We start from the raw sequence: 12,021 nt of genomic DNA on the forward strand, positions 1-12,021 counted from the left end.
CCTATTGTATGTTTTGTGCAATATATCCTTACGCTGTGTACCTGCATCATGTAAGAGATTCGGGCTTTATCACATCCGGATGCGATTGTGAGTCCCATAGGGCGGCACACAATTGGCCCAGCGTCGTCCGGGTTTGGCTGGGGTAGGCCGTCATTCTAAATAAAAATTAGTTCTTAACGGGCTTGCCTAGTTAAATAAAGGTTAAATAAATGTTTAACTCCATGTTTAACGTTGGTTATGAATAACGGTTGACACTTCATTTTGATATTTCAAACAACCTCTCAACCGCCAGTAGATGGGACTTGAGAGATTTCTCCCTCATTTGACAGTCAGTAGAAAAAATTATAGATTTACTGTAGTCAGAGTTAGTATGTTACATTAGCGCAGGTATCCCTATTGTTTAATGCATAACGTGGGTAGTTACATGTAATAAGTATAAGTAGTAAAATATACGTCAGTTGCTAGTAATAATATCCTTTGAAATTTCAATGAATGTGAAACCACATTTTTGCTATGCTTTTTATGAGGAACTTAACATTCCTTTAGGTATTACGATTACATTTGTGCAAGCCTGTTGCCCGTCAAATGTAGTTGCTGACTGTTCTGTGTGTTTTTTGTATGAAGCTGGGAGCAGAGGGTGGACCAGAATGGCCGCATGTATTTCGTGGATCACATTGAGAAGAGGACGACATGGGACCGACCAGACTCTCTCCCCTCTGGGTAACTAACGCTTAAGAAACAAATACTTTATTCATCAAATCCTTATTTCATTTTTCATATACTGTATGTTTGGCTTCCATAAGACAGTAGTGTATAACTGAGCCTACTCTTTGAAAAGTAACCAATGTATTTTGGATTACAGTAACTAATGTGTATGTTACGCTGTATTAAAAAAAGTCAGTACAATGATTAATAATTTTAGTTCAATTAGTTTCAGTAGAGCACCTGCACAAAGAGGACACAACTACTAGTTTGACATGATTTGGCACTAGGAATGTTGCATAGTACCAGTTCTAGCTCAGTTGTAATGCTAAATTCTTCTTTAGAGGAATATCAGCCCTGGTGTAATACTTTAGAAATACCTTCCCTACTTGTTTCTTTGAGGTAAGTTTTGACCGACTGCCTTTGAATGTCTTGGTACCGACTGGAGAGCTATCCTTTGTCTACACCCATTCAGCATCGTTCACACCCTCTTAAGCTTTAGCTCCACCAATCTCTTTAAGGGTTGATCTGAGCTTTCTGTCCTAACAGCAGTCAAGCACCCAAGCTTACTGGCTAACTAACAGTTGTCGCAGTGACATTTTATTAAAATGGAAACTTGCATAGTGGAGTATTTTGTTAAGACATGTAGCTAGCTAGTGAAACAATGAACCATATTCACAACTCATAACGTTACTATGAATGTGCATGAATGTGCAGGTAGCTAACCAACCAAGTGCAATGTTAGCTAGCTAACATTAGGCTATAACTAGCCAAGAAAATGGCTCTTGAGATACGAATAATAAGATCGTACATGTAACGTTCGCTAGCGTACCAGTTAGCTAGCTAGCTAACAGTACACTTTAACTTGAAATCAAAACAACTTTGTAAAAATTTGAATCATGTAATATTTGAAAATGTAGCTGACTAGGCGATCTTACCCATATGCATCACGTGCTGAATACAACAAGACCTTACTGTTAAATCCTTACTTACAAGCCCTTAACCAACAGTGCAGTTCAAGAAGAAGGAAATATTTACCAAGTAAAATATAATATAAAGTAACACAATAAAATAACAATAACGAGGGTATATACAGCAGGTACCGGTACCTAGTCAGTGTGCGTGGGTACAGGTTAGTTGAGGTAATTTGTACATGTAGGTAGGGGTGAAGTGACTATGCATAGATAATAAACAGCAAGTAGCAGCATTGTCCAAAGCAAATGGGGGGGGGGGGGGGGGGTTTAATGTAAACAGTCCGGATGGCCATTTGATTAATTGTTCAGCAGTCTTATGGCTTGGGGGTTCCTCCTTTAAAAGTTGCGGGCTTACGCTAATTTGTGGGTTAACACGGTACCCTGCGTCACCACTTCATTGCTCCAGACCAGCACAAGGGGGAGTTAGAGCACTGATTATGCAATTGGCTCCTACTGTGTCTCTAACTGAATGGGCAACATAAACCTAAGTAGAAACTGTTACACTAAGGTTTTATTATTTTATTTTGTTAGGATTTTTCTTTTCTTACTGTAGTCCTGTAGGCCTATCCTGACCGGTCACGTTGTACAGTGCCTGAGTGGTGCAACGGTCTAAGACACTGCATAGTGTTGATGCTGGTGCCGGCCTCAAATGGGAGACCCATGAGATGACTATGTTTATTTTTTTTTCTCTCTCTAAAAACAGAAATAAATAATTCTAAATAACAAACGGGCTTTGTTTACAAATTAGTAACAATGTCTCACCCCATGTTCAAGAATGTCCTTTTTCTCAGTCATTTTACGTTATTTGAAAATAAAATAATCTCCAAAATATTTAAGGGACATTGCACTAATAATGGCGCTGACTAGGGAAATGTTTCCGCTGTTCTGTTCTTATTGCCAGTCTGCACGTTCAAACTAAAACAATGTAACTAATAATGGCATCTTTATGCTTTCATTAATAAAATAATGATAAAAATACTCTTTCAAAATGCCGATGTTTATTTAGTTATGGATCCATTACGAATTACTATGGGAATAAATATCACAATTACAGAAATATCCTCTATGTAGTTATTTGCGGAGAGTCACGTTATATTTTTTGATACACTGTAGGACTACCGTAGACATGTTGAGTAATATGCTGTTAAAAGTGGTCTAGGTCTTATTTATTTAAAGAGCATATTGAAGTTAGTAATAGCCTACAACTATTTTAGCACTGTTTCGCACTGCTCTGAGACAAGCATTGGGACTGGTCTTGATGAATCAATGAGATTTTTATTTTCACTGAATCTCCGTTTGGGTATTGGTTAGACTAGAATTTGAATATTAGGGTGTAGAAATGTTATGCTCTTAGTGTAACCTTTATTTAATTAGGCAAGTCAGTTAATTAAGAACAAATTCTTATTTACAAGGACAGCCTACTCCTTCCTCCCCATCGGGGAATTGAACCCCGGTCTCCTGCAGGACACTGGATTCTTTAGCTAAATAGCCCAGTTCTGTGCTCCTGACCGTCACGTTGTACAGCTCCATATTTTCCGTTCCATCCTTACGGAAACCCAGAGGGTTTTTTGTTTTCCTTGGAATAGAAACACCATAATATTAATCAAATGAATCCCAAACTCTAAAAGTAAATGGAAAGGTGGATACAAATGATTTGTGATCTTGTGGTTACAATAAAGAATGTAAACAAGATGCTATGTTTTTATTTACAGTAGTGATGGATAGCTGGTGACATTTTGAAACAGGTTTTCAAACACTTGTATATCATTAGCAGGACAATACTCTTTATAGCCCGGCTACTGTAGGTGTGAACATCCCCCTACCTGCAATGTATTCGATGCATAAGTGTTACATTTCTAACTCAAAACAGCAGTACAGTATTTCTTCATCAACCTCTTTTCTGCTATCGTTAATAAAATGAGAAATAGTCTTTCAAAATGCAGATGTTTATGTAGTTATGGATCCATTACAAATGACTGAATAAATATAAGTGAATTACAGAAATATTGGAACAAAGTTATCTAATGAAGGTAAGCAAGTTGTTGCTTACTGGAAAATACTTGTTCAAACACACAGTCATGTTGTACAGCGCCATTATGGCTATTAGTAGGGCTATATTTTGGCCTTTCTGCGCACCATTCATTGGCCCAGCGTTTCTCTCCCTCTAAAAACAGAAATTAATGTTTTGGCCCTTATTGAGGTTACAATCGCTCTCTTTCGTTTATTTGAAAACGAATTAACTTAAAATATCGTTATATATTATCAAGTTGATGACACAGTCATATAGCAGCACCTACATAAAGCTGAGTGACTCACTCATTCATGGCTTTGGATCAAAATAAATAAGTAACAATGTTCTTTCTGATTAGTCTTTTAATAAAGAAATTGTTTGGTTATCCTGACCTGGACACCATGTACAGTATTATAATAGGGCCATTAGCAGAACGATATACCTTTACCAACACCTCTCTGTATTTTGATACTTTGTTGATGGGGGCTCTCACAATGCAAAATGAGTTGCTACAAATGCAGGTTTGAGACCCATAAGGTGGGTTTTGGTTTTTAATTTAGAATCCTGCAATCATCTGTATGTAATTATTGGCGGCGAGTTCTTATTTACAAGGACAGCCGACTTCCTCCCTGTCGGGGAATAGAACCCCGGTCTCCCACGTACCCGCATTCTCTAGTACAGCCATTATTGAAGGTACTTCAGGTCCCCGAGAAAGTCTGGACAGGGCCTGCTCTCCCTTATTTAAGGAATTAGGCACTTTCCATGTTTACTACAGTATGTGTTGTAGGTTATATTTACTTGTCAGACTGCACAGTAGCCTAATAAACAAATGCAGGTGGCTTATATCTTCTAAATGCTTTATTATCCAAACATAAAAGCATATATGGTACAGTACTACATTTCTTCATCAGCGTCTTCATGCTTTCGTTAATAAAATAATGATAAAAACACTCTTTCAAGATGCAGATGTTGATTTAGTTATGGATCCATAACGAATTACTTACTATGGGAATAAATATCACTGAATTTCAGAAATATTGGAACAAAGTTGTCTAATGAAGGCAAACAAATGGTTGCTTACTGGAAAATACTCTTTCAAACACATGGTCACGTTGTACTGCGCCATTATTGCTATTAGCAAAATATCGTTATATATCGCCTTCCCATTGTGGACATCTATTTCAGCATCGTTTCGCGCTGCTCTGAGGCAAGCATGGAGAAACGCAAATGTTAAATTATATTCCATGATATTCTTAAGATGTACAGTTGAAGTCGGAAGTTTACATACACTTAGGTTGGAGTCATTAACTCGTTTTTTAATCACTCCACACATTTCTTGTTAACAAACTATAGTTTTGGCAAGTCGGTCAGGACATCTACTTTGTGCATGACACAATTTTTCCAACAATTGTTTACAGGCAGATTATTTCACTCATAATTCACTGCATCACAATTCCAGTGGGTCAGAAGTTTACATACACTAAGTTGACTGTGCCTTTAAACAGCTTTTTGATGTCATGGTTTAGGCTAATTGACATAATTTGAGTCAGTTGGAGGTGTACCTGTGGATGTCTTTCAAGGCCTACCTTCAAACTCAGTGCCTCTTTGCTTACCATCATGGGAAAATCAAAAGGAATCAGCCAAGACCTCAGGAAATAAATTGTAGACCTCCACAAGTCTGGTTCATCCTTGGGAGCAATTTCCAAACGCCTGAAGGTACCCTGTACAAACAATACTACACAAGTATAATGGGACCACGCAGCCGTCATACCGCTCAGGAAGGCGCGTTCTGAAGATGCTGGAGGAAACAGGGTGGAGGAAACCGGTACAAAAGTATCTATAGCCACAGTAAAACGAGTCCTACATCGGCATATCCTGAAAGGCTGCTTAGCAAGGAAGAAGCCACTGCTCCAAAACCCCATAAAAAAGCCAGACTACGGTTTGCAACTGCACATGTGGACAAAGATTGTACTTTTTGGAGAAAAGTCTTCTGGTCTGATGAAACAAATATAGAGCTGTTTGGCCATAATGACCTTTTGTTATGTTTGGAGGCAAAAGAGGGATGCTTTCAAGCCGAAGAACACCATCCCAACCGTGAAGCATGGGGGGGGGGCAACATCATGTTGTGGGGTGCTTTGCTGCAGGAGGAAAAATTATGTGGATATATTGAAGCAACATCTCAAGACATCAGTCAGGAAGTTAAAGCTTGGTCGCAAATGGGTCTACGAAATGGACAATGACCCCAAGCATACTTCCAAAGTTGTGGCAAAATGGCTTAAGGACAACAAAGTCAAGCTATTGGAGTGGCTATCACAAAGCCCTGACCTCAATCCTATAGAAAATTTGTGGGCATAACTGAAAAAGTGTGTGCAAGCAAGGAGGCATACACACCTGACTCAGTTACACCAGTTCTGTCAGGAGGAATGGGCCAAAATTCACCCAACTTATTGTGGGAAGCTTGTGGAAGGCTACCCGAAACGTTTGACCCAAGTTAAGCAATTTAAAGGCAATGTTACCAAATACTAATTGAGTGTATGTATACTTCTGACCCACTGGGAATGTGATGAAAGAAATGCAAGCTGAAATATATCATTTTCTCAACTATTATTCTGACATTTCACATTCTTAAAATATAGTGGTGATCCTAACTGACCTAAGACAGGGAATTATTGCTTGGATTAAATGTCTGGAATTGTGAAACTGAGTTTAAATGTATTTGGCTAAGGTGTATGTAAACTTCTGTCTTCAACTGTATGTGTTGACTGAATATAAGCAAGTGATGTCTGCTTAATAATCAAGTTAGGTTTCTCCAGAAATAAATAATTATAAATAACGAACTGGATTGATTTAGAAATGAGTGAGAATGTCTCACCCCATTTTCAAGAATGGCTTTTTTTCTCACTCACTCTAGCTTAAATGAAAACGAGATCTCCAAATATCGTTACTTTTTAAACAAAGCGATTTATTAATTAACTTTGAATTATATGGAAGCCCCTTAGATATTTTCACAGGTCCTAACAGAAAATGACCCTTAGATATTAATTTAGAGTCCTCCAATCCTCTAAATGTTATTATTGGGTGAGAGTCACGTCATTGATTAGATATTAGATATACTTTAGTCCTACCATAGGTGAAATTAGTATTTGTTACACTTACAATTAGGCTGTGGAAATGTTATGTCCCTTAGATATTAATTTAGAATTCTCCAATCCTCTTATGCTGTAACATACTCCCAACCACCACGCAATATTTTCCATTCCATCCTCATGGAAACCCAGAGTTTTTCGGAATAGGAACACAATAATATTAATCAACTTAATTAAGCCAAATTTATTCAATTCTAATCCCATCTACTATGTTATTACAAAAAAGGTTTTACATTTTCTAGTTATGCCAATATGGGAGACTATCAAATGCTTCTCAAAGTTGCCCTCTGGTGTTCAAACTAGCACTAACTTGCATTAATGTAGAAAATGGCAGGGTGTGCTGCAGTATGACACAACTTTAAAAGGAGGAACCACTGTAGAAGCTATTAAGGAGCCTTTTGAACCTTGACTTGGTGCTCCGGTACTACTTGCCGTGCAGTAGCAGAGAAAACAGTATGACTTGGGTGACTGGTGTCTGACAATTTTATGGGCTTTCCTCTGACACCGCCTATTATATAGATCCTGGATGGCAGGATGCTTGGCCCCAGTGATGTACTGGGCTGTATGCACTACCCTCTGTAGCGCCTTGCGGTCAGATGCAGAGCAGTTGCCAGACCAGACGGTGATGCAACCAGTCATGATGCGCTCGATGGTGCAGCTGTAGAAGTCTCATGAGGGGGAAACGCTTTTGTTGAGCCCTCTTCATGACTGTCTTGGTGTGTTTGGGTCATGATAGTTCGTTGAAGTGGACACCAAGGAACTTGAAACTCTTGACCCGCTCCACTCCAGCCCTGTTGATGTTAAAGGTGGCCTGTTTTTCCTGTAGTCCACGATCAGCTCCTTTGTCTTGCTCACATTGAGGGGGAGGTATTGCACGTTTACATATTGCACGTTTACTTTCTTCTCCAACACTGTGTTTTTGCATTATTTAAACCAAATTGAACATGTTTCATTATTTATTTGAGACTAAATTGATTTTATTTGTTTTATATTAATTTAAAATAATAGTGTTCATTCAGTATTGTTGTAATTGTCATTATTACAAATATATATAAAATCGTCCAAGTAATCGGTATTATTATATTTTTTTGGTCCTCCAATAAGCGGTATCGGTTTCAGCGTTGAAAAATCCTGATCGTTCGACCTCTAATATCTACGTACGGTCACTGTGGGGAGGACATTGTCGATGCACTTATTGATGAAGTCGGTGACTGAGGTGGTATACTCCTCAATGCCATTGGATGAAACCCGGAACATATTCCAGTCTGTGCTAGCATAACAGTCCTGTAGCCTAGCATTTGTGTTGTCTGACCACTTCCGTATTGAGCGAGTCACCGGTACTTCCTGCCTTAGTTTTTGCTTGTAAGCAGGAATGAGGAGGATAGAATTATAGTCAGATTTGCCAAATGGAGGGCGGGGAAGAGCTTTGTATGCATCTCAGAGTCTTGTCCCGAAACCACTCCTGTGTTGTCTTGGCTGTGTGCTTAGGGTTGTTTTCCTGTTGGAAGGTGAACCTTCGCCCCAGTCTGAGGTCCTGAGCGCTCTGGAGCAGGTTTTCATCAAGGATCTCTCTGTACTTTGCTCCATTCATCTTTCCCTCAACATGATGCTGCCGTCACCATGCTTCACCGTAGGGATGGTGCCAGGTTTCCTCCAAACATGACACTGCATTCAGGCCAAATAGTTAAATCTTTGTTTCATCAGACCAGAGAATCTTGTTTCTCATGGTCTGAGTGTCTTTAGGTGCCTTCTGGCAAACTCCATTGCGGCTGTCATGTGCCTTTTACTGAGGAGTGGCTTCCGTCTGGCCACTACCATAAAGACCTCATTGGTGGAGTGCTGCCGAGATGGTTGTCCTCCTGGAAGGGTTGTCCATCTCCACAGAGGAACTCTAGAGCTCAGTCAGAGTGACCATCAGGTTCTCGGTCACATCCCTGACCAAGGCCTTTCTCCCCCGATTGCTCAGTTTGGCTGGGTGGCCAGCTCTAGGAAGAGTCTTGGTGGTTCCAAACTTCTTCCATTTAAGAATGATGGAGGCCACTGTGTTCTTTGGTGACCTTCAATGCTGCAGAAATGTTTTGGTACCCTTTCCCAGATCTGTGCCTCGACACAATCCTTTCTCGGATCTCTTCCTTCAACCTCATGGCTTAGTTTTTGCTCTGACATGCACTGTCAACTGTGGGACTTTAGATAGACAGGTGTTTATTTGCCAAATCGTGTCCAATCAATTGAGTTTACCACAGGGGGACTCCAAGTTGTAGAAACATCTCAAGGATGATCAATGGAAACAGGATGCACCTGAGCTCAATTTTGAGTCTCATAGCAAAGGGTCTGAGTACTTATGTAAATAAACTATTTCAGTTTTTCTTTTTTCTTTTTTAATTTTTTAAATAATTAAAAACCTGTTTACATTTTTCATTATGGGGTATTGTGTGTAGATTGCTGAGGATTTTTATTTATTTGCATTTTAGAATAAGGCTGTAAAGTAACAAAGTGGAAAAAGTCATGGCGTCTGAATACTTTCCGAAGGCACTGTGCGCTGAGTGTACCAAACATTATGAACACCTGCTCTTTCCACAATATAGACTGGGTAGGTGAATCCAGGTGAAATCTATGATCCATTATTGATGTGACTTGTTAAATCCCCTTCAATCAGTGTGGATGAAGGGGAGACGATAGGTTAAAGAAGCCTAGAGACAATTGAGACGTGTCGTATGTGTGCCATTCAGAGGGTGAATGGGCAAGATAAAATATTTAATTGCCTTTTAACGGGGTATTATAGTAGGTGCCAGGTGATAGTAGGTGTCAAGAACTGCAACACTGCTGGGTTTTCATGCTCAACAGTTTCCTGTGTGTCAAGAATGGGCCACCTCCCAAAAGACATCCAGCCAACTTGACACAACTGTGGGAACCGGGGTCAATGTGGGCCAGCATCCCTGTGGAATGCTTTCAACACTTTGTAGAGTCCATTCACCAACAAATTGAGGCTGATCTGATGCCAAAAGTGGCGGTGCAACTCAATATTAGGAAGGTGTTCTTAATGTTTTCTATACATGGTGTATAAGTTAATGGATGTAATGTAAGCAAGGTTACCACCCTATTACTTACACCAATCCAACCGTTTCAGATCTGTGATTACTTCAAGAAAGGTGGACTGGAAATGGATCCTTATTTCTGAACTATTCAAATAGGGCCTTCATTATTTTGCCGGCATACAAAATTCCCTCGCCTCTCCCCCCCTGTACCATGTAGCTGGGAGCGGCGTGTGGACCCCATGGGCAGGGTGTACTTCGTGGACCACATCACCCGGACCACCACATGGCAGCGCCCCACGCAGGAGTCTGTGCGCAACTATGAGGAGTGGCAGCACCAGCGCAGCCAGCTGCAGGGGGCCATGCAGCAGTTCAACCAGAGGTTCATTTTTGGGGTACGACACAGGCTACCTTGTAATACTCTATTCTTCCTCCCAAAGTGTGCACTTGTTCACTTCCCTGCACTGGCACAATCCTAAATTGTGGAGATCTGAGATTATTTGTAAGGTGGAAGCAATATGGTGAAACTTGGCCTTAGAACCTCCTAGCTTATCAAAGTGCCAAGTTGAAACTATTACCAAATTGCTTACACCTGTCAAATCATCTCAGATGTGTATATGGTCTAGGGGTGGATTTGGGATTGGGTCACTGTCGTGACATGACCTTGATTAATCTCAGGACTGTTGTCTCTAACTAACTATGTTTAATTGTTACCCGGTTTTAAATTCATCATGTAAAGGTATAGGTATAAGGTATAGGTATATATGTAAAGGTATAGATCTATTACATTGATAACAGTCAACTTATTAATCATCATTCTGAACGTTGTAGCCTCCTTGCATCTGCAAAAACCCCAGCCTTACTTATGATTCAGCACTACACAAATTTGTTTAATTATTTATTTACTATCTAACTAAATAATAAAGGATAAACACATACACTGTATAGATTATTGACTTGAAACTTAATACGAAGCAAACAGGTCCCTAGCGGACTGACATAATACGACAGCTTGTTACAACAGAGATGGAGAGAGGGACAGACACATAATACTTTGGTACATTTAGAACCTACTCTCACAGTAATCATATACTTTGCACATGACCCGCTGCCCGCTTGGAGTACGAATTCATGAATGTATTTTTGTGGGATGCCGCCGTGTAGCTCTAAGAACCGGGCCACCCTGGAAAGGTAGTTCGATGGATATTCATTCGGCGCGCTTGTAAGGCTCTGATTGTCCACAAGAGGTCACAATGTCCTCCTTAGTTGCCCATGGCTCCAAGACTTGTCATGTTGTCTTGAACAAAGCTACAGCATGGATTTTTAGGCCAGTCAGCCCTCTCTTAACAAAAACACTTTCATAATTGTTCAAATGCCCAACGTATTGAATGAAAACTTTGTGCATATAGTGCATATACTTTTCAAGTTACAGTATATCCTCATCATTTTTATGACATCACAAAATAACAGCCTGTATGACATTTGTTTTCTGTAGATCATCTGACAATTCCCCACGTTCTTATGTTAGAAATATTGATCCAGTATTCACTTTTTAACGTGTTAGAGTTTCGGCGGGTGTCTGTTAACTAAGGACATTCCTTTCGCCAATACTGGAAGTCCTCTTATACTTACATATACGGCAGGGTGTGAGTTGTCAACCCCCACACAGGTTCCCTCCCTTCTACTATTGTAAAGAAGCATTATTCAACACGTACTGTAAACTCTTTCACCTCCTTGTTTCTCCATTATAGCTCCAGGATCAGCAAATAGCTGCAGCAAACAAAGAGTTTGACCCACTTGGGCCGCTGCCACACGGCTGGGGTAAGTGGCTCATTCCACAACAATGCGTTTCAACTGTAACTTATGTCACTATGCTTGGAAAGTGCAGACAAAACATCAAAAGGTAAACATTGCCTAGAAATGCCTTGCCAGTTTTGGAGGCAGCATCATGTTTGCTAGCAGTGTTATAGCTAACTAACTATAAATTGTTTTTGCCCCACCGTTAGCCAGGTTAGTTAGCTAACTAGCTTCAATTACTTCCAGTTAGTTAGCAACTGCTCACACTTTCGCTTTACCCCCAAAATTGACGTGTCTCCAGTTGGGTTTATTTTGACAGATTAGGATTCAATTAACTTTCTAAGCATACAACTGCAATG

At 39.9% G+C, this 12,021-nt stretch overlaps 1 protein-coding gene across 2 annotated transcripts in view; it reads left to right on the top strand.

The window, feature by feature from the left end:
• The window catches only part of LOC110493899 (E3 ubiquitin-protein ligase Itchy), a 57,793-nt gene that overhangs the window by 24,122 nt on the left and 21,650 nt on the right, over positions 1-12,021 (top strand). For both annotated transcript variants that reach the window (XM_021568480.3, XM_021568481.3), the window contains 3 exons: positions 625-720; positions 10,086-10,260; positions 11,617-11,686. In XM_021568480.3, coding sequence (XP_021424155.1) covers positions 625-720; positions 10,086-10,260; positions 11,617-11,686 — 341 coding nt within the window. The remainder of the gene's footprint in view (positions 1-624; positions 721-10,085; positions 10,261-11,616; positions 11,687-12,021) is intronic.

Source organism: Oncorhynchus mykiss, chromosome 17 (genome assembly GCF_057628025.1).
Source record: "Oncorhynchus mykiss isolate SJ-2025 chromosome 17, ASM5762802v1, whole genome shotgun sequence".
NCBI classification, from domain to species: Eukaryota; Metazoa; Chordata; class Actinopteri; order Salmoniformes; family Salmonidae; genus Oncorhynchus; species Oncorhynchus mykiss.